The following is a 23,724-nucleotide window of genomic DNA, read 5'->3' as shown; positions in this document are numbered from 1 at the left end:
TGGTCTCGAACTCACAGAGATCCGCCTGCCTCTGCCTCCCGAGTGCTGGGATTAAAGGTGTGCGTGAACGATGTGTTTTAATTGCTACTCCTAGTTCCCTTTCAGCAATCCGACACCAAAGCTCCTAATCAAGTACAGTGATGACTGGATTTAAATTACATCACCAACTACTATCTTTCAATTAACCAGGGACAAATGTGTACAAAAAAGTCAGTGGGCTATTGCCAACAGATTCCTTCCTGTTTGTGTCCAGCTTGTTTATGGTCGTGTTAGGGCATGCTGCTTTTTACCAATGAGGTTAGGCACAAGGGAGAACTAATATTGCACCTGATGGAATGGTTATGTCAGACACGTCAGGACTGGCTAACTTCAGTCTTCATTCATTTCTGTCTCTGGATTTCCACTTCACTGGCTTAGTAAGCAGGCTCAGGGAGGCTCCCGGACACAGATTTTGGTGGCTGTAACTCTGCTTGGTTGTTCTTACAATTAGGCTTTGACAGGACTCTGCAGGAGCAATGCTTCTTTATGAGATGGTTTTAGAACAGAATTTGTCCGGACAGATCACATCATGTGAGTTATAACCCAGAGGCTAGTGGACGGAGTTAAAGGACGGCGTGAACATCCTTTGACCTGACCTGGTATTATTTTTATAGAGGTTCCAGCTGGTGATAGATTTAAAGCACACTCCATTTCTTGAGCTGCTATTCTGTCCACCAAGTGGAATGTTCGGATTCAGATTTTGATGGACAAGAAAAACAGGAGAAAATCTTTCATTTTTAGAAACTGCAGTGTCCTCAAGGTATCTGAAAAGTGCACTGTTTGACTTTCAATTGCAAATACAGGAGTCAAATTTGAAGCACAAAGAATCTTCAGACCTACAAAAGGGCCAAACAAGCATTCTTTACAGCTACTGCTGGCAAGCCTGTTTGCACAGCGGGTTTTGTGGTGAGAACTGAATGGAGTGTGGAGTACAGGGGCCACCTTTGGCTAAACTTCAGAAACCGCATTAATGATTTATTATTGCATATGGACAGTAAGCTCCTTTCATGAGGGGGGTGAAGAAAAACTACCTTGGCCATTTCAACACTTGAAAAAAAGATGGAGTCATTGAGAAATCTTGCAGAATTTGTAGAATGTACCAAACACCTAACTTCCTTCAAATAGTTAACTAAACGTTTTCAATATCAAATATAGTAAAATATAGGTATAAAATCATGGGACATGATTATCTGTGTATAGTAGGGAATAAGTGATAAACCAGATGTTGGGTGTGGTCTGTATTATTTACCATAGCTTTCTCCCTAGACAATTTGTTGAAAATGTTTACTTGTTCTATGAATGAAATCCATACTTTGGGGGAAGGAGCCTTGGAAGTGCACGGCCACAAATAAATAAACAAGACCCAGTCACTCACACTTTTCTTTCTGCCTGCCCTGCTTCAATTGAGCAGCTTTAACAATGAGAAACTCTTCCTAGAGCTGCTGCTTTACATGCAGAGCGCCTCAGTTCTAACCACAGTGGCTGACAGAAGTCACTTCCCTCCTGAAGAAGTGGCTTCGCTGGATACAACCAGCTTTGTGATCAAGCCTGTAACAAGGCTCCTGCTGCAAGGGAGTGCGAGCGAGGTCTGGAGTAAACGCAGGGCAGCTGGCTCCACAGCTGTGCAAACTGTAATTCCGTGGTGTGAGTGGGAGGTAATGAACAGCCCTAGACTTCCGCGCATCCGCAGGGGACATTTAAGTCTCTCCCTCTCCGAAATAAAGGCTTTTGCTTTGAAACTTCTGCTTGTGCTTTTGTAAGGCTAAAGCAAATAATTAGGGCATCAAGTTGGTGGGGTGGGGAGAGAGGGTGCAGGGAAGAGAAGAGGATGTCATGAAAGAGGAGAGTCAACAGGGTATCTGACTGTCTTGTACCCAGTTAGGTCAATGCACCTTGTGGCATTCCACAGGGTCATAGGGTGGGGATACAGGTGCTTTGGGTCAGAACAACAGGTTCCATCTTGAACATCACTCTTACATGGGAAGCTGAAGCAAGGTCAGAACAGCAATGAAAAATTAAAAGAATTCTGAAATCCAAAGCACTTGTAAAGCTTTGTCTTGTAGTGAGAAGGCGATTCTGTGGAGAGCACACTCTGCACAGGAAGAATTGACAGCAGAGCTGTGAACAGGACCTCAGTTGATACAATGGTAAGTGTTGTGCTCAGCCCTAGGAGACAACTAAAGGTTGAGTTTAGGATTTGGCTTTAGAGGGCTTAGTTTATCTTTCAGTTTTTATTCCCGTGTCTTAGTTTGCCAAAGGTAGATACTGAAAGCTGTCCCTGTCACCCAGACCACACAGGCTTCTGCCCTTCATCAAGCACTTTACTTTGGGAAAATACTCTCAATATTGGGAGAAAGACTGAGAGACTATTATCCGCTTATTATAGGTTCAGAATGTCATACAGATCAGATGTGGGGACTTGAGCTTTGGGAAATAGCAGCTCTGCAATTCATCACAGAAGTTCGTGTTCACAAAGAAAGGAGAGTCCCCTTAACTACCCAAAGGTAAGATCTCTCTCTCTCTCTCTGTCTCTCTCTGTCTCTCTCTGTCTCTCTCTGTCTCTCTCTGTCTCTCTCTGTCTCTCTCTCTCTGTCTCTCTCTCTCTCTGTCTCTCTCTCTGTCTCTGTCTCTCTCTGTCTCTCTCTGTCTCTCTCTCTCTCTCTCTCTCTCTCTCTCTCTCTCGTGTGTGCACACGCATGCCTGTGTGCATGCATATGTGTGTGCATGCATGTATGTGTGTGTAGAGATCAGAGGATAACATTGGGTGTCAGTCCTTGCCTTCCACCTTGGTTGAGACAGGGTCCCTCTATTTGCCCACAGCTTATCCCCCTGTTTCTGCTTTCCATATGGCTGGAGAAGTGCTAGGATGACAGGTGAATGGTGGTGGTCATGGGGCGGTCGTGATGGTTGTGGTGGTACTAGTGGTGCTGATGGTGGTGGAAGTGATGGTTGGGAGGAGGAATACCTTAGAGAGATGGACTGAAGATGCAGCAGGAGAGTGAAGCAGGAGAACGCTCACTGTCAGTTTGTGATAAGGTGCACTCATGTCTGCCCAGCATTATTTCTGCGTCTCAGTTCATTAAATCATTAGATCTTCAAAATAAACTTCTAAGACGGCAAGCACCATTAATTCCATTTCACAGAGAACCCAGAGGACTGAGGGAGGGGAAGGTGAGATGTCTCACAAAAGATCACACAGCTGGTTGCAGAGTGGGAAGCAGAACCCAGGAGGTCTCCAGATTCTGCCTTTTTAACCACTGCACCATCCCACTACAGATGATGAAGAAGCCCCCCTCACTGTCCTTATTTCCACTCTTGCTGGGGCTCAGAAGCTGTACCTTATGACGTTGGTATAATGACAAATACATTTTATGGGCTTGTTTATTCATTGTTGCTTTCAACTTTAAAAGAAATTACAATGTCTCTGTGGGCTTCTGAAAATCTCTGTGCCCCCACCCCCAGCTGCGCCTGTGGTATCTGAGGACGTTACCAGTCCTGCACCCCCTGTGCCTGTGGTATCCAAGGGCTACACCAGTCCCAGCTTCTTAGTCCTTTCCTCTATTTCCTTGACTCAGTCTGGGCAAGAGAAGAAAATTTGCCTCCCTCTCAACCATGCATAAGAATCAACTAATATTTCTTTGTAAATATTCTAAATTCAGAAAAGCCAACAGTTAAGTAATGTTTATCTAATTGTGAGTTGTAAAGTCATTTGGGTGGATTGTAACTAGTTGTTTTATAATTAAAATATATTAGAATGACACGGGGCAGGAGGGATAGGACAGACCCGCCCAGAAAGCATCAGGGTACACTTATCAGTTATAAGCTTATGCGTGAGTCCGGTAGGGTGAGATATCGTGCATTTCTTACAGTGAGTCTTAGCCACAGCTTTGTCCTATAATACTGACTAAAGATACGTTCCTATCTGCATTTCTTTATTTTACTTCATTCAGCTTTCAATGTGACCTCTGAAAATAGTTGGTAATGTTAACTTATGCTTTGGGGTTAATCATGACTTTTCGGAGCACAGATTTTGAAGATGTATTGCAGGATCTAAATTCCAGCTCTTCTTGGCTGTAGTGCCTTCATTACATTATAACTTCTCTTTGACTTAGCTCACATATACACACAGGAATAATGCCAGTCTCCTAGAGTCATTGTGAGATATGAGTGGGCAAATGACCACAAAGTCCTCAATATAGCAAAGTTAGCAAGTGCAGTCTCTCTGGTATCTGCTCTGCATATGGTTATAACTGTTGATTTCTGTGAACAACCTCATTTGAATTAGACACTTGTATAGTTGCTTGTTTGATTTTCCACTTAGATGTTTAGCAAACATGGCACACATTTGGCAGTTCTTTCTTGGAACTCTGCCATTCTGCAAACCCCAGCAGGCCCTTCCTTCCTCACTACTCAGGTCAAGCCTCTGAAACACTGCAGGTTCTTCTCTCCTCACACTGCACATTAATCCTCCGAGAAGCCCATTGACCAAACATGCAACTGAAAGCAGAATTTAAGGTGTTGACCGCACCATGCTGGCGACTCACCTGTTTCTCTGTTTTACAACAAGCCTCCAAACTGGCTTTCTTTCTTTCATGTATGACCAGAGTCCCATTCCTTCTGGAATCTCCTCTCTTGCTCCTCTCTAGCCAAACTGGACTCCGTTAGATACCTGGACTGTCCTAGCTTGAGGCCCTTCTTCAGCTCTCTCCCCACTACATACTACTTATTCTTCTACCTGAATTATTTTTTTCCATAACAGCATTTATTAAAAGGGAGAAAGGGGGAGAAAGAGGGAGGGAGGGAGGGAGGGAGAGAGAGAGAGAGAGAGAGAGAGAGAGAGAGAGAGGGAGGGAGAAGAGAGGCCAAGCCCACACTGGGAGAGAGCAAAAGAGGAAGATGGTGGGCGGAGGTCAGAGGTAAAAAAGCTCTTCTACCTGAATTAAAGAACTTGAATCAAGTCCCTTCTTCTCCCCACTGCCAATCTTGCCGTCTACCCTTCTTCTATGTTAGTCAACTCTCGGTCTTTATTCTTTTTTTCTGTTTTCTCCTTTACATGCACTAATTTATGAAATACTGTGCTGTGTCCTCAGAGATTATACACCAGATGTTGTTAATCTAAAGAAAAATCCTCAGTCCAAATGCTTCAGAGCCCAAATACATATTTTTGTTTTGTTTTTTGAGACAGGGTTTCTCTGTGTAACAGCCCTATTTGTCCTGGAACTAGCTCATATAGACCAGGCTGGCCTGGAATTCACAGAGATCCGCCTGCTTCTGCCTCTTAAGTGCTGGGATTAAAGGTATGTGCCACCACTGCCTGGTTCAAATACTTTTTGAAAATGATTGATTTGGAGGTAGGGGTGGATTTTTGATTTCCATGTTTGTAGAGTTATCCAACTGATAAAATTATACACATATCCAGAATCTGCAAGTGTCTGAAATCTGAAACACTTATGACTCTAAACACTGGGTAAAGGGCATTTCACTGCATGTTACTGTCCAGAATTCATTGTTAAAACTTAAAATTCAAGAAAGTAAGATACTATTTCTTTCTTTCATTACTGAGGTTTAGCAGTGTCTGAAAAGGCTCTGATCCACAGTTAACTGCTCAGTTAATATTCTTAATGGAATGAATATCACTAAGTCACTATGAATATAAGGGCCCAAGGGCATATGGGAGAAATGTATGAGTAATAGAGAGTAATAAAGCTCTTCCTGCACCCTTGATTAAACCATAATTTTAATATTAAACCAACTTGTAATTTGTTTGTTTGAAATGCAGAGATAATGGGGCTTTGTTCAGAATAGTGCACACACCACACACACACACACACACACACACACACACACACTCCCCATGTCTATAGCACAACCCAGCTATTTTACCATCAGAGATTCTGCTGCTGATTAGTAGTTTGGGGTATATAAATGGGGCAGGAGAAGTTCAATAGGAATCTTACAAGCTTTACACAGCACATTCGTTCAGATACATTAAAGAGGTCCTATTGTGAGATCATTCCTGTTGGCTTTGGAAACCCATGTAGTAAGTTGTACAAGTCCACTATTATTGGATAAGAGAATAAAATTGATATCATATTTTTAACTAGCCTTTGTTATGTTAAAGACTTATGCACTAGCACTAAAGAATTCTATATGTCCACATAGTACTGTTCCTCTCTAGAAGTCACAGCCACTCCCCAAAATGGCTGGGCATGTGATGACACAAACTATGATGACGCCGGAGTCTCCTTTGTCTCCTACACTGAATGGCACCTGGCACCAGTTGTTTTCCTCAGGTCTGACTTTACTCACATAACACACTGGGCTGTACCGTTTGTTTCCATTTTACTTCATTAAGTTGAGGAAAGAAAATGTTAGCCTTATAAATTATCTTTAGTTTCCACTTAAAAATTAAGCATGCTAAATTTTAACTACTTCATATGAACACCAAACAGTGCACAAAATGAAATTGTATAGAGCAAAGAGTAACTCTACAAGCCAGTCTGAAAAATGGTTTGCCTTAGTAATAAAGGATATTTGTACAAAAAAAAGCATCCTTGTACAACTGCTGTATTACAACCAGTAGCTCATTTGTTTCTGACCACCCATGTGTCAGTGGAGAAAAGAATGATGCCTTGTAGTTCATGGCCAGGAAAATGCTAGAAGTATCACTCCGTGTGGATTTTAAAATTTTATATTCAAGGTGTGCCTGCCATGTGGTTTGTTTGTACCTAGATTTACCTGCCCCAGTCATCTAGAAAGATAAAAGGAAAACATACACTTTTTTCATAGTATTTAACTTTAATTATGAAGAAGAGGTTAAAAGTCTTGGGTGTAGCTGACCTTCACTCTTAAGGTATCCCAAACTAAGCCAGTTATGATGTCTTTTACCCTGTGGGCCTGAAGAAGTAGAAAAGACTAGTAGAAGTCAGAAATGCTTATCGTTCAGTATGACTGGGAACAAAAGCAGAGCCTGGTCTTGTGAAGAATATAAGCATGCTGAGGTTGAGCATGCTATTCATCTAAAATATCCAGAGATACAAAGCAATTCTGACGTGTCAAAGAAGAGCTCGCCTCCTGAGACTGGAGAAAAAACAAAGGCCTGAGTTCATATGAGCACCCAGATAAGAAGCAAGGTTCACATACACCTGTAAGACCAAAGCTGTGGGGTGGGGAGTGGCTAGATGATCTTGGGGCTGGGTGGCTACAAGCTTAGATCCACTAATCCCATCTTAAAGGACAAAGATAGTGATGATGACATCATGCAATGTCCTCTTCACACGCACCCATATATATATATATATATATATGTATGTATGTAAAACACACACACACACACACACACAGAATGTATCTTCTTATGTGGCGAAGTAGGTTACATGGTCTGAAATTAACCAAGAAGAAATTAGAATTTTGTTCTTGATATCTCTTTTAGATATTTTATACATGCTTTAATTCTTTTCCATCCCATACTGCCTTCAATCACTTCAATGCATAATTATATAGAACTTCATTGCAAGTGCCACTTATATACCGAATGACCAAATACTCTATATCATGTAATATACAGATAAGTGGAGAGCATAAGAAAGATACCTGTCTCTTTAATTCAGCAAGTGAATGATTTAATAAGGCAAGAAGATAAATTCTCTCAAGGTAAATGTTGGTGATGTTCATTACTGCTGTTGGCAGTATGAATCTACTCTCCTGTTACAGAATATCCTTTCAACACATTTGAATTTTTGGGGGGAAATAAGCAACCCACTCCCACTGTCCTACATGAGACCTGGTGTCTAGATACCTTACAATAAACACATTGTCTTCAATTTCTTTAGCATTGACATTATCTTCACCAAGTATCCATCCATATTTGTAGCTTTGAAATGTAGCCTAAAACCCAGAAAGGAGCTATTTGAGCTAAATAAAGTCCATGGCTCAGAAAATTTCTGTTCTCTCTCAGTCTATATGCAATGGAGGTTGGCATTCCCACATAGTTGTGAAAGAGTCATACTATCTGATAATTGTGAGGGTATAGGTATAGAAGTATAGACTATACTCAACCTTGGGCTGGTTTCCAAATGATGTTCTTAAGTTCTGTTAGGGACAGGGTATAGTTGAAAAATGCTAAAATATTTGATTAGTTTTAAAAATATGCAGTTCTCTTTATTCAGCAGTTATATGGGTTAGTGGAAGGAATTTGTACCCAAAATGATTTCATGATCATCAAGAAAAATAAATACATGTGTATGCATCTTCTTCAGCCATTGCAAAATGTGTAAGGATGGACTTGTACACAGTTAGTGGGTTTGGGCAAATATTTGACAGAAGTACTTTAAAAGGATGAGAATTTATTCAGAAATAACAAAGAAAAACTTTGTGTTTGGGGGAAAGGAGAAAACAGCAGAGATGTGCTTGCCTGACTCGTTTATAAACTGCTGCTAAGAGGCAAACGAAATTCATGCTATGCAAGATTATGCAATTTATTGGGAATGTGCAGGCTCCCCTGTTCAGCAGCCCTGATAACGACACTAATAGCTTAATTACAGCTTTCTGCTTAAGGAGATAAACAAGGCTGTTTGCTTTGTCTCTTCCTTTAAATCAGGGGTTACAATTACTTTTAAATGTGGTAGAAAGGCACATCTGTGAGTGCATCTACTCTGTTAAGAAAGCAACCAGAAACCAGCTGGAAAGCAAGGAAGCCCCAGGAGTGAGCAGGCAGTGTCACATTAGAGACAGGGAGGGGAAAACCGTCCCATCTGAGCATGGAGCATCAGACACGAGACACAACAAACAGGCAGCAGTGTGTGTGTGTGTGTGTGTGTGTGTGTGTGTGTGTGTGTGTGTGTGTGTGTAGGGCTGTCAGGAATAGAAATGTCTTGGAGAATATATTTTCCCAGGATGCCATCAGAGAAATCCCAGGAACACCCCCTTCACTGCTTGCTGTCCCTCATGCAGTCAGGTCTCTGCAGCCCCATCCTTCACTTCAGCACCAGGACGTGAGGACAGCTCCTCAGCCCTCCTTACAGAGCTGTGGCTGCCCATGTCATCTTGTCCTTTAGCATTTTCCCTAAATGGTGTTGGTCCTGTCACTGCCATTAGTGGTGCGTGTAGGGAGACACAGGAGGGACTGGGTCCATGTTTGGCTTCCTTATTTCCAAATGAGATGGAAGGCATGATCTGTCTGAACCAATCTTTCAGTTGGACTCCAGAGCAATTTAACCAGAATAAAAGATGAAGTCATTGGTTTGAATCTGTGGTTCAGTGTAATTGAATAGTAGCGAAACTTGACACCCCTCTTCAGTGATTTATTTTATTACTTTGTTATAGCACTACTAGGAAGGCAAAAAATCTTTATTAACTGTACTTTAGTTCATTTTCTTTTCTACTAAGTTGAAAACACCAAAAATTCCTAATATCTTTAGCCTGAGAGAATAAGATTAGTCCTAAAAGGACCACTTTCCAGTTCTTTGGAAGGCCTCTAAAAACATGTGCCGGACCTGGAAGATGCAAGCAGGGCTTCTCACAAGAGCCCCACAAACTTCTACAGCATGCCACAGTGACCAATACTCCACAACGAAGGTCTCTCCCCTTCAATTTCAATGTAGAGGCAACCATTTAGAAAGTGACCACACACATTGTTTAAAGAGCCAAATCATTAAGAAGAAAACATACTTGGTTACTCTGGCCCAGTCAGTCCCCGCCCCCCACCTCACCCGCCTTTTGCCACTAAAAAGTTTCTTACTCAGTGAGTCAATCTTTTTCTTCAAGCAACAATCTTGTGCCTAAACTCTTCTCCGCAGGGCATTGCTTACTTATTCTTTGCTCCGGCACACAAGAGTGTACACACACACACACACACACCAATTCAGTTCTTAATTTTTGTAAAAAAAAAAAAGTGTTGTCTGCTTTTTAAAACTTATTTTGAAATTGATTGACCCTTAAGGGAAACACCCTCACCCTTTAAGACAGCATGGAGAGGAAGAAACACTGTCAGGCTGAGGGTTAGGAGCCATTCAAAAGAAGTGTTCTGTAAAGTTAGTGGTGAAAACTTTAGAGAGAGCAACTCCTCTGAGTTCGGAGCAGCAGCAGGACAAGGACAGACTGATGTTTCTTATTAGGTGACCCTGGGTGCCTAAGTCACACACCTGAAGCATAGTAACTGAATCTTTCTGTCCCCTTCATTTACTCTTTTCCCTTCCCCCTCCCCCTTTTCTCCCTTTCCCCTCTCCTCTTCCTTCCTCATCTTCCCTCGGTCCTCTCTTTTCTCCTCTCCCATTCACCTTCACTTAATTCTATCTGGGCCACTTGGAACCAAGGAATCACCCAACCGCTTGTGGTGGACCACGCTCTCATCTTTACCACCAACTTGGCTTTCCAGCCACTGTTCCCGGTCAGCCCCGCCCCCTCCCCCGCAGCAGTGCGGTGACACCCTCTAGACAAAATCACCCGCGTCTGAATGTCACCAACAAGTTCCACCCTGTAGTAACCCGGCCAGCGACAGCCTCACCCAGGAAGTCCTGCCACCCCCTCCGCCCACAGCCGCATGGCATCCCCACCCTGCTGGTGATTCTTGGGGTCATTGTTACCACTGACACTTTCTTTTCTTTCTGGAAGGGGAAAGCCCGCGTGGGTGTCACTGGTTGGGTGTAAGGCTCTACGCGCTACCCTCCCCCACCTCTGCAATACACACATACACATACGCCTTCTCCACGCGGGCGACACAAAGAGAGCGAGTGTGAGAGCGGGGCGCCCTCGGGGCAGGAGGGCGCAGGGAGGGGGCACCAGGGAGGGGCGGGGGCTGATCTGGCCCAGGAGGAAGGGAGGGAAGGAAGCAGGTGCCAGACACCCAGACGAAGGCGAGGGGCGTCCTTACCTGCCCCCAGGTTAAAGGAGATCCTGGCCTCTGCGAGGTATGGCGTGTCGCTCTTGGAGCGGACTCTTCTGATGGGCCGCCGGTCTATGTCATCCTCCGAAGAAGCCGCCATTAATGTGGGAGGCAGGAGCAGGGTCGCCCGGCGAGCTGAGAGGAGAAGGAGATGGAGAGAGGGGGAGGGAGAGAGGCGGAAAGGGGGAGGAGGGGAAAGGAGGAGGCTCACACACATAGAAAGGGGGAGGGGAGGGGGAGGGGAGAGGAGGGAAGGGGTAGGGAGGGTGGGGAAGAGAGGGAAAAGGGTAAAAAGAGGTAGAGAAAGAATGAGAGAAAGAGAGCAGAGAAAAGGGTGAAGGGAGAGAAAGAAAATCCGTTAAGGATTGGTGGACTGGAGCAAGATCAGGTTAGCCCTGGTCTGTACCCAGGGCTCCCCCTAACTCCTCTCCCAGAGCTGGGCCAAAGAGGTCAGCGCTCTTGGCCAACACCCGCCTCCTGCCGCAGCCCTGTTTCAGCCGCTGGCACAAGACAGGCTAATGCGAATAGGAAGACTCCAAAGCCAAGATGCCCAGTCAGCAGCACTGTGCCCTCTCCCGCCAAATACACTTCCTCTCCTTTCAAGAGCAGGCGGCTACAGTCTCCACAACCCAGGGGCCTCTCTAGCCTGAAACTGCTGAAGGAGCACAGAGGCCAGCTTTTCTGCTCCCCGCTGCCACTCCTATCACTCTTGCCCTTTTTGCCTTGGGGAAGGGCACCTACCTATTCCAGGACATCCTCTGTCTTCTATCCCTCCCAACCAGACGCCCAAATAAAGTTTCAAACAGATAAAGGCATCTTTAGAAGTTCTCTTACGTGCCCTTTACAATTTAGGGTGCGACATGGAGGGAGAGTGTGGCCAAGTTTGGGATAATGGGTTTTATAATTGATAGTTTCAGTGGAGACCAGGCTTATTCATAGAAGTGATGGCCATCTTCTCCATTCACTAGGTTGTAGGATGTGCTTATCTCGACATAAATACCTACTGTGTGAACCTTCAACTTTTGCTTTCGGGCACTTCTAATACAAATAATGCTGTTTGTACTGGAGTTCTCTCGGCAGCTCGGCACCATTGTTCCTGAAGGAAAGGTAACGATCAAAGGGGCTTGGCATCTTTTGAACATTTGCAGTGCCTGACTGCAACACTCCACAAAACAGCAAAAGAACCAGAGAGTTTTCTGGGGGGTGTGATCAGAATCCGTTTGATGCCACCACTGTAACTATTGATGGGCTAAACTCCTTTATGCTTGTCTTTCTGGATCTTATGACACAGGATCTTTTTTTCTGCCCTGATGTCATTATTCTTCAGTCTAATAAGTGCCCACCTCCAGCAGGTGGATAACCTGACCTCTTTAGTACAAAGGGGAGCTCAGTATGGCTTCCCGCCCTTTGGTCTCTCAGCTCGGGCTCTACAAGGCTCTCCTCTGTACTGCACTCGCCCAGTTCCCTCTCATTTTATATTCAGCCCCCTCTGGACTTTCCTGTCTCTCTCCTCTGGGCTCCTGCCTGCACACATGCACTGTTACCCTTGGCCTTGCTGCTTCCTTGACCTCTACCATGGCCTCTGTGATTCTGCTTGAACTTCCTATGGCACTCCCAGCACCTCAGGTCTTCTATCCTTTCCCTTCTTTTTCATTCCATCTACTGCTTCCTAACTTACTGTCTCTACCAAGGTCATGTTAAAAGGCCGTCAATGTCTTTCTAACAGAAAATGTCTTCCTTCCTTCCTTCCTTCCTTCCTTCCTTCCTTCCTTCCTTCCTTTCTTTTCTTTTTTTTTTTTTTTGGTCTCTTTGAAATATTCCATGATCTATTTTTCTTGATATTATCTCTTCCTTGGCTCTTTCACCTCTGAACTACTTCCCTCACCACTGGATTTCTGATTGTCAGCCAGTTCCCACATGTTAGTCTGAAGTTGCTCAACCCAAAACTCATCATCTGCTCGCCACCCCAACCCCCAAGCCCAACTTCAACCTCTCATTGTACAGTTCTCATCCAGTGTTTTCTTGGAATCTAACTCACTTTGGATGGACCTGCACTTGTGTTGATGCAACACTACACATCTCTTCAAACTTTTCTTGTTCCCCTAAGAATGTGTTTCGGGTATGAGCCTACTGCCCTAGTTTGCTTCCTAATGCTGCATAAGATTCTGATCAAAAGTAACTTGGAAGATGAAGAGGTTTATTTGGCTTACAGGTTATAGTCTGTCATTCCATCATCAAGGGAAACCAAGTCAGGAAGTTAGAGGCAGGAACTGAAGCAGGGACCATGGAGGGACATTGTTCACTGGCTCGCTTCCAAGTTCATATTCAGTTACTTTATAGAACCCAAGGCTGCATGATGAGGGGTGGTACCACCCACAGTCCCTTAAGGCCTTCTCCATCAGTTAGCATTCAAGAAAATGCCCCAGAGTCCCATCTAATGGAGTCAGTTCCTCAATAGTGATTGTAAAACTTCCTTGATAGAATTTTTGGGGTCACTTATGTAAACTATGACACCATCAGCAAATAATGAGTTTGACTTCTTTTCCAATTTGTAGCTCCTTGATCTCCTTTGTTGTCTTATTACTCTAGCTAGAATGTCAAGTACTACATTGAATAGATATGGAGAGGGTGGGCAACCTTGTCTTGTTCTTGATTTCAGTGGGATCACTTTGAGTTTCTCTCCATTTAGTTTGATGTTGGCTTGCTTACATTGCCTTTATTATGTTTGGGTATGTTCCTTGTATCCCTCCTTTCTCCAAGACCTTTATCACAAAGAAATGTATTTTGTCGAAGTCTTTTTTCTGCATTTAATGTGTTGTTTTTAGTTTGTTTATATGGTGGCCAAATTGACAGATTTTCAAATGCTGAACCATCTTTGTATCTCTGTGATGAAGCCTACTTGGTCATGGTGGATGATTTTTCTAATGTGTTCTTGGATTCTGTGTTTCAGTATTTTATTGAGTATTTTTTGCATCAATGTTCATGAGTGAGATTGGTCTGTAATTCTCTTTCTTATAATGTCTTTGTGTAATTTGGGTATCAGGGTAAATTGTAGCCTTGTAAAAAGAGCTTGGCAATGTTCCTTCTGTTTCTGTTGTGTGAAACAATTTGAGGAGAATTGGTATTAGTTCTTCTTTAAAAAACTTGTAGAATTCTGTGCTAAAACCATCTGGTCCTGAGCTTTTTTTGGTTGGGAGACTTTTGATGACTGTTTCTGTTTCTTTAGCAGTAATGGGTCTGTTTAATTTGCTTCTCTGGCCTTTATTTAATTTTGGTAAGTGACATACACAGACACTCAGAGCAACAATTAATAAATGAACCTCCTGAAACTGAGAAGCTTCTGTAAAGCAAAGGACACGGTCAACAAGACAAAACAGCAGCCTACAGGATGGGAAAATATCTTCATCATCCCCACATCAAATAGAGGTCTGATCTCCAAAATATACAAAGAACTCAAGAAATTGGTCATCAACTCTCTGAATGTGGCTGACAATTGGGGCTGACTGAGAAGCCAATGATAATGGCACTAGGATTTGTCTCTACTGCATGTACTGGCTTTTTAGGATCCTAGTCTGTTTGGATGCACATTCTCCTAGACCTGAATGGAGCGGAGAGGGCCTTGGACTTCCCACAGGGCAGGATACCCTGCCCTCTCTTAGGACTGGAGGGGAAGTGGGGAGGGTGAGTGGGGGGAGCAGGAGGGAATTGGGAGGAAGTGGAAATTTTGAATGGTATTATTTATAAAGCAATAAAAAAGAAATTGGTCGTCCAAAGAACAAGTAATCTAATAAAAATTGGGGTACAGGCCTAAACAGAGAACTCTCAACAGATGAACATAAAATGTCTAAAAGACACTTAAAGAAATGCTCAACATCCTTAGCTATCGAAGAAACTCAAATAAAAACAACTCTGAGATTCCATCTTACACCTGTAAGAATGACCAAGATCAAAAACACTGATGACAGCTTATGATGGAGAGGGTGTAGGGTAAAGAGAACACTCCTGCATTACTGGTGGGAGTGCAAACTGGTACAGTCACTTTGGAAATCAGTATGGCAATTTCTCAAAAAATTAGGAAACAACCTACCTTAAGACCCAGCAATATCACTTTTAGGTATATACCCAAAGGATGCTCATTTGTACCACAAGGACATGTGTTCAACTATGTTTACAGCAGCATTGTTTGTCATAGCCAGAATCTGGAAACAACCTAAAGGCCCCTTGACCAAAGAATGGATGTAGAAGATGTACATATACACATTTACACAATAGAGTACTACACAGAAGAAAAATAATGACATCTTGAAATTTGCAAATGGATAGATCTAGAAAACATCATATTGAGTGAGGTAACCCAGACCCCTTAGAATGTATTCACTCATAAGTGGCTTTTAGACATAAAGCAAAAAAAAAAAACAAAAAAAAAAACAGCCTACAATTCACAATTCCAGAGAACCTAGACAACAAAGAGGACCCCAAGAGAAACATACATGATCTAATCTGCATGGGAGACAAGATCTCCTGAGTAAATTGGGAACATGGGGATCATAGGAGAGGGCCAATGGGGAAGGGCAGGAAGGGAGGGGAACAGAGAAAAATATATAGCTCAATAAAAACAATAAAAAAAGAAAAAAGAAAATTCTGTGATCTTGTCTCCTATGTTATTCATGAGCCATGTTTGAAGAAGAATGACAATGCTGTCTGATGGACTAGCTAGTCAAAGATTTCCCAGGGTTTCTTTTACACATATTTATTCTTGATACAGAAAAATATATCTGTGGGAAATTCCTATTTCATACTTATTTCATACTTCAGATGTTGATTAAGAACTAAATGCTGTCAGACAGTGGTGGCACATGCTTTTAATCCCAGAACTTGGGAGGCAGAGGCAAGTGAATCTCTGAGAGTTTGAAGCCAGCCTGATTTACAAGAGCTAGTTCCAGGACAGGCTCGAAAGCTACAGAGAAACCCTTACTTGAAAAGCCAAAACAAACAAAAACAAACAAACAACAACAAAAAAGAAAGAATAAAAAAAGAAAAAAAAACCCTAAATGCTGCTAATATCTTTAGGTTATTCACAGACATTCAATGTATTACTGTTGTTGTTGTTGATAGGGTCTGGCTCTACAGTTCTCGTTAGCCTGGAACTTGCTTATGTATGTATATCAGGCTGGCCTCGAACTTACAGTTATTCTCCTGAATCTGCCTTTATGCTGGGATTACAGGTGTTGCTGCCACACCTAGATACATACATTTTCATATAAGCTTACTATAGACTATTATATTCCTTAAGTACTTTTAAATAGATATACTTTTTTAAAGAAATTTGCATTAAAATACTATACTTTGCTGCATACTGTTGAATTCAGTTATTATTCTATTTCAGTTATGATTGTTATCTTCCATTTCTTGCCTTCCCTGATATGCTTCCTTTTTTGTATTTGAAATGTTTTAAAAATTCTTTCCACATTCCCTCTCTACCTGCATTTTTCTTTAGCTCTAACCATCTCCCTCATCTTACATGAATAGCTCATTGTGATAGCATTATAGTTTTTCCATACTCTTTATCTGTCTCATATGTATAACTTATTTCCATGAAATGCTTGACTGAGCAGCATCAGAAGTCCTCTGGGATAGGAAACAAGGGTGATGGGACGAGCATTATCTTATTAACTAGTACTGGCAATGGATGGATCTCAGGCACGTCACCTGTAAAAGTATGTATGAGGTTCAGATCACAAGCAACATGAAAAGACCCTGCTCAGTCTCAACACTCTTTAGTTATTTGTAACTACTGTGCTACTGTTCCAATTAGATTACATTTTTTTGTCAGCTTGACACAAGCCAGAGTCACTTGGGAGGAAGGAATTTCAAATGAGAAAAAGCCTCTGTTAGAATGATCTGTAGGCAGATCTGCAGGAAATTTTCTTGATGAATGACTGATTTGAGGAGGACCAAGACCACCAAGGACAGTGCCACCACCTGGGCAGATCGTACTGGGTTCTATAAAAAGCAGGCTGAGCAAACCAGGTGGAGCAAGGCAGTAAGCAGCACTCCTCCATGGTCTCGCCTTCAGTTCTGCCTTCAGGTTCCTTCTTGAGTTCCTTCCCTAACATCCCTCCATGGACTGTAATTCGGCATTTGTAAGTCAAAACACTTTCATGTTCAAGCTGCTTTTGATTATGGTCTTTATCACAGCAACAGACAACAGGTTAGAAAAGTTATTCTGGTTGTCTCCATAAAAATCCTTGGCACCTTTGGTCTCTCAGTCTTAAGAGACATTTACATTTGTTATATAATTATAAGTGATTATATTTAGGAAATAACATGCTATCTTTTAGTCTTCCTCTTGCTTCATAGTAGTCACATGCATTTCACAGAGAAATTCTTTAGAATTAATCCTCCATATTGTTCCCATCACGTAGCAATACCATATGATTGTATGGGGAATCTATGTGACTACGAGAGTGTGCACACAGAGGACTAAATTCAGTTGTGACCTCAACAACTACCAATTAGAAATTTAAAAAAAATGGCAGTCGATTCTTTTTAAAATATGTCTGCTGATGCGGAAAGAACAATGTTTTCTTATCTTTTCTACACCCAGTCAAAAAGTTAAAGTTCTAGAGCCTTCATTCATGTTATTTCCAGAGCTGGAGCCAGAAACAGAAGTAATATACCAGAGTCTCAAAATATTATTTATACATCTATAATTCCTAGAGAAGATGATGAAGACACGAAGACAAAGAAAGTTAGCCTAATAGATTCTTACTGTGAAAGTCCTTGAGGTAAGGAAGACTTATCCTTAGAAATATTGTTTGGCATGTTCTTCTAGAACACCCTTACATCATAATCAGGTGAGACTTGGTCTTTGGGTCTTTATTTGTTTTGCAATAAAGTTTTCCTGCGTCTTCCAGGCAGTTGTCAACACTCACAATCCTACCATCCTCCGGCTTCAGCCTTCACGTGCTGGCCTTTTAGGTGTGTACCACCATTACTAAATTGTGGATTTTGCAGGTCCCCAAGAAGAACCTACTGGGTTAGAGAATGAAGGCTGAGTTGGAGTGACTGTGTCTTAAAAACCGTCCCAACTGTTTCGACTCTCATCACATGGATTCAGTATTACAGTAGAGGTCTCAAGAAATAAATAAGGCCAGCAAAATAGGTGTAAGAGGCTATTAATTTGAAAGCAAGCACAATTATTTTACTGGTCATATTTGTCATAATTGTGTATGAAATTCATCTTACAATATCACTGGAGATGTTTGTGTTTTTAATTATTTGTTTGCTTGTTTATTATGGGGTTGAGCATGCCTGTGAGAAGGTGTACAAGGTATACCACGGTGACCACGGAGGTCAGAGGAAAGATGGCGTGAGCTGCTTATCTTTTTCCACCAGGTGGCTTCCAGGGAATGAACACAAGTTGTCAGGCTTGTTGGTAAGATCCTTATGTACTGACTCATCTCAATGGCCTGGGAATAAAAATTTTAAAGTACCATACATAATGCCATTAACATAGATGAATAACTATGAAAAATTTTAACAAAGATCAATAATAATTGTATATAAAACCTATATAGCTTCAAAGACATAAATTAAGACGACCTAAATAAAATGGGTAATGGAATTAATATACTATGATAACTTTCATAAATTTAAAGGCAAATCATTGTTAAGGCAAACCTTTTAAAATTGACCTATAGATTCAGGTTATTCCAAACAAATCTAAGTATTCTGAAAAAAAATTTGACAACCAATTCTAAAAATGCACAAAAGAATGCAAAGAAAGAATAGTCAGCATAATCTTGACAAAGGAGAAAGAATTTGTAGGATTTGTAGTATAAGACACTAAGATTTATGACAGTACAGAAAGCAAAAAATAATGTAAGATGAATAACCAATAGAAGACCTAAAAACGGAAATATATTTGAACAGTCCTGTCACTTGGATGAGATTATCTTTGTAGTAAAGGAAGGAAGTGGTGGACTTCTATAGTGCCAGAAGGTGACACAAAATGATCGGGAGAAAATACATCTATTATGTTATGTACTGACCTGCCTGGCTTGATATTCCTATTGGTGCAATAGTGACATAATGGCTATATAACTAACCAACTGCTTTCTGACAGTCTATGAGGCTGATTCATTTCATTTCTGGTAGCCCATGGTTGAAAAGACCATATACTCAAGGGAAAAATCTACTCTTGTGGTTTTACAACAAGATCTTGCTGTGACCTGATGGAGGAAGGTCATTGGTTAATTAAATAAAGAAGCTGCTTGCCCTGATAGGTTAAAACAGGAGGGAGGAGTAAACAGAGCAGAATGCTGGGAGGAAGAGGAAGTGAGGTCAGACTCCACAGCTCTGCTCTCGGGAGCAGATGCCTCAGAGAGACGCCATGCTCCCCGCTCCTGGGAAGATACACTCCCGGTAAGACCGGTGCTCACTAAGACCGGTGCTCACAGATTATTAGAGATGGGTTGATCGGGATATCAGAATTAGCCAGTAAGGGCTAGAGCTAAAGGGCCAAGCGGTGATTAAATGAACACAGTGTCCGTGTAATTATTTCGGGGCATAAGCTAGCCGGAGGCGGCCGGGGTGCGGCTGGGGTGCCGCAGCCCCGCAGCTCATATTTCTACAGTGACCCTGCCTTCTAAATATTTGTTTAAACTTGTAGATTTGTGTTATCCTCAACTTTGGTCAGAAAAGCTTCTTGGTGCAGTGGGTAGTGGGTAGTGTAGAGACTCATAACTAGTCAAAATGCTAATAACTAATTGTATTATATGTAATTTGTATATCGAATGGTGACTGCTCCACTGTAGATAATCATCTATATCAAGCTCCACCTATTCAAGATGGAAACATTGTAAAATCTGGGGGCATAAAGAATATATGAGCTACCAGGTGGAGAGGAGAGACATGGAAGGCTGAATTCTAAGCGTTACATGTCTGTTGCATAGACTGACTCACAGTCATTGTGGTTCCCTGGATAAATCAAGTCAGTAAATTTCCAGTATATATAGAGACTGCTAGAACTATTTCTTTTTGGAGGGCCTGTTGACAGCTGGGAGCTGCTTCTGGAGGAAGACATTTCCTTTCGGAGGGAATATGCTTGCTGGTAGACTATTACAACTCTGGTGCAATACTGAATCCTTGTGATGAGAGTCGACATAATTGGAATGGTTTTTAAAATCTAGCTACTCCATCACATCCTTCACTCTCAGTAGGTTCTTCTTGGGGGACATGCAGAATCCTCTGTGCATGGTACCACACCTGTGCTCATATGAGCAGCACAAATTGGACTCTAGAGATTAGCAAGAACAACAAAAAAGGAGGATATGAAGTTGTGAAGACAAACAGTATGGTGGGCAGTAACATAAATAATATTTATTTTACATGTCTGTTGTATCAACATGTGTCTGTGTACCATGTATAGGTCTGTAAATTTTTATGTGTTTATTTAAGAATTCTCTGTTTTTCTATGTGTGTGTTTAGCTTTTACTTTTTTTCTATTTTTCTTTTATTGAAAATAGCTTTTTAGATGCCTTTAATTTTTTAAAGAACCCTGCTCTGACAACATAATAAGGTAACTGTATTGGAATATGTGCAAGGAATAAAATAATTGCTAGCAGTTCTTGTGCCTGAATAAAGGTTAAAATGAAAAGAGAAGATCACAGGAATAAAAAGTCAGGGTGAAGAAGCTTACATCCAACCTGGGATAATTTGGAGACAAAATCTAAGACGTTCCCTAATGAAAGCTGTTACGTTGAAAGAAGACATTTACGAGTCCTGGTGGAAATTGACAGAGAGCTGGTAAGAATGCACCCATGCGTGCATGCATGAATGAATAAAAGCAGGAAAGGAAAAGATGTTTGCTTCCTTCCTCAATGGATTGCTGAGGGCTAACTGACCAATATGGAGATAGGTGCTAAAAACATCATTGTATGATCATTGCTATAAATACCAAGCAAGGGGTAAAATGGATCAAGAAAGAATCAACAGAGATGCTAAATCCAGGGAAGAGTTTGATGAGGAGCAGGATGATTTTATGGCTGTGAAGTTTCTTTCCCCACACCCATTAGTTTCCTGGTAGAAGCTGGACAGCATCTTGCCTAGGCAATGAACATGGCCACCTCCGGTAAAGGACAATTGGGTACAGGGTGTCTCCACATATGACACCCAGAGAGAAATGTAAAGTTACCTTTGGACTATTTTAGCCTAGAAAGAGCAAACTTGAGACTTATCATGAGAAAAGAGCAGACAACATTGAATTAGGAGTGGGCTGTTTTTTTCAACAGAGAAGAATCATGTGTTTCACAAATGACAATGTTATAAAGGGTAACTTAAGAGTGTAGAAACATATTAGGGTCAAAAAAGAAAAAGACATCTGACCCTAGACTAGGCTATCCTAGACCACACCTTTGGGTTGAACTGACCTTGGCCGGCAGTTTGTCCTGGAGTGCTTTAAGTCCCAGTCAACTCACATTGAAAGGCAAAGAGCAGATTATATTAAAATGTATTGTGGCTGATAAATGCTCCGTGGCCATAAAATAATTATCTATGCACCTATTCACATCTCTCTAGACCAATTGTGGATGGGTAGGTGAGAGATAAATTGATGATATATTAATTATGGAAATAATAAAGGCAAGAGAACTAATCCACTACAAACATACTCATTCCTTTCTCTTTATAAGAATTCCCAGAGATGAGATAGAGAAGCGGTCCCAAGCTTTTAAAAAAATTATGAAAAATTATCAGTTAGGTAAGTTCTGAGTCTGTGGACAAACAGTAATAATATTAAGAGTATTTTGTTTTGGATTACTTAGAGGCCTTTGACATTTTGTTTAAAATTGAATTTTGTATGTTGTATTTAAGCAGATTAGGAGTCTGGGCTGCATGAACGAAACACGCTTCACCCCTTGGCATATCTGGAGAGTTAGAAATGTAAGCAATTTTAGACCTCGCAATTTAACCTGGTACAATGTCACTACGGCAAATTATGCTGTAGAAAATGCAAAATGTGTGCGATGCCAAAGGATGTCATTGACCGCAATGCCAATCCAGACCACTGCGGTTACTTCTACATCTTAAGCTGGTTTAACAAAAACACACCACGGCTGGGTTTTTGTTACCACTAAATTTAGCATGTAGATCCTGGAACATTTTTCTTCTCTATGCATAACATCTTTTTCTAGAAACTCAAAATATGCAGAAATGTCACTGCTGCTTTTAATTCTCACTCCCCGGCTCGTCACTATAGAAGCTGTCTATTTCACACACTTCTGACACCAGTTCCCTTTTCTCTCTGCAAAATTTATGAGGGTCCATAACAGAGGATGGTAGATTTTTATTTTTATTTTTACCATTTCTTTCCAGGTTCTAGATACATGATCTTTCTAGTAGGCCCAATTTAAATCTTCTCTGTTGTACAATTTTAGGGGAGTGCTGTCCAGCTCAAAGTCTATCTAAGTAGAGCTGGACAGCTATGAAATCCACACTCTTGCTGCCCCATGCAGTAGAAGGAGGAGATTTTCCAATGGATAAGGCCACTTTAGGGCACTGAGCTAACCCTGTTTTCTATTGCTATATGGGTGGAGTGATTGCTCTGAGTCTTCCTTAAGGCTTGGGTACCTATCTTCTTTTGGATGGATGCCTGCAGATAGACGGTGCAAGACTGTTAGTTAACTATTCTGACATCACTCTGGCAATTCTTTCTCAGAGGGTCTGATTCATTTTATGAAAATTTGTACCTAAGTTAGTGAAAACTGCTTATTCACATGAGACATATTAATAAAACCTGCTTCTCTTTCTGGTGGAAAAAAAAAATCTTTTTCTTTTCTCCCCATCTTTGCACGTCTAAACTGCCTGATTTCTGTAGCTGAAATATTTTTAGCCCCACTCCCACACTTTGTGCCACTAGGAAAATTCGCTCTTTCCCTCTTTGTTTACCTCTGCCAACCTCGAGGCCCTTTATGCTTTTCGCTTTGCGTGAACATACGAAAAAGATGATAATATTATATTCCACTCAGAAATCATGCTTAAAAACACAGGTGTGAGGTCAGCCTTCCTGAATTTGTATCTACATCCCAAACTTAGAGTTTTACGATTTCATACTAATTAGTGTCTCTGTGAATCTGAGACCAACATAGCACCCCCCTCTACAGTCTCAGTGAGGATGCAAACACATAATCCTTATTAAGTCTCTGGCAAAGTATATTCTTTATAAACCTTGACTAATAGTATAGAATGCTATTATTACTTGATAGTCCAGAGCAAGGCTATAGTTGTGAAATTAAACCTTGGCATAATCCCAAAGCTTAATACTTATCAGACTTATTTAAAAAAAAAAAAACTAGCTCTCCAAGCTTTGGATCCCTTATATGCAAATGAGAAATTAAATGAACTCTTTCACCGGGCCCTGGGAGGATACAACATTATGTAATAAATGTAAAACACCTAACACGGAGCCTGACAAAAGTGGGCGGACAGCAAATGTTCACTGCTTCCTGTCCTCCTGGTTTCTTAAAGTAGACACTGTGCAAAGCGGCTGGGGGCTGGCTGCTAAAGCATGCCAGATACAGAAAGGAGAGATGTAGTTCAGGCTTCGCGTGTCGAATTGAGTGGGTCAGAGACTCAAGCAGCTTCTCTTATTTCAATCTTGATTACACCTGGTTAAGGTATATAAGTCACTTTCCAAGTCCCATTAGGCAGTACAGGTAATGGCAAGCCTTGTAATTTTAATTTTGCATTTTCTACATGGCTGGTTTGAAATCTAGGTGGTAATTAAAGACATAATTTAAAGT

At 41.5% G+C, this 23,724-nt stretch overlaps 1 protein-coding gene across 3 annotated transcripts in view; it reads right to left on the bottom strand.

Annotated features, from left to right (window-relative positions):
• The window catches only part of Phactr1 (phosphatase and actin regulator 1), a 431,785-nt gene that overhangs the window by 393,299 nt on the left and 14,762 nt on the right, over positions 1 to 23,724 (bottom strand). For all 3 annotated transcript variants that reach the window (XM_026782882.1, XM_026782884.1, XM_026782883.1), the window contains exon 3: positions 10,910 to 11,056. In XM_026782882.1, coding sequence (XP_026638683.1) covers positions 10,910 to 11,056 — 147 coding nt within the window. The remainder of the gene's footprint in view (positions 1 to 10,909; positions 11,057 to 23,724) is intronic.

This window comes from Microtus ochrogaster, chromosome 16 (assembly GCF_000317375.1).
Source record: "Microtus ochrogaster isolate Prairie Vole_2 chromosome 16, MicOch1.0, whole genome shotgun sequence".
Lineage (NCBI taxonomy): Eukaryota > Metazoa > Chordata > Mammalia > Rodentia > Cricetidae > Microtus > Microtus ochrogaster.
The sequence above is the reverse complement of the archived record's forward strand: the minus strand, read 5'-3'. Positions and strand labels throughout refer to the sequence as shown.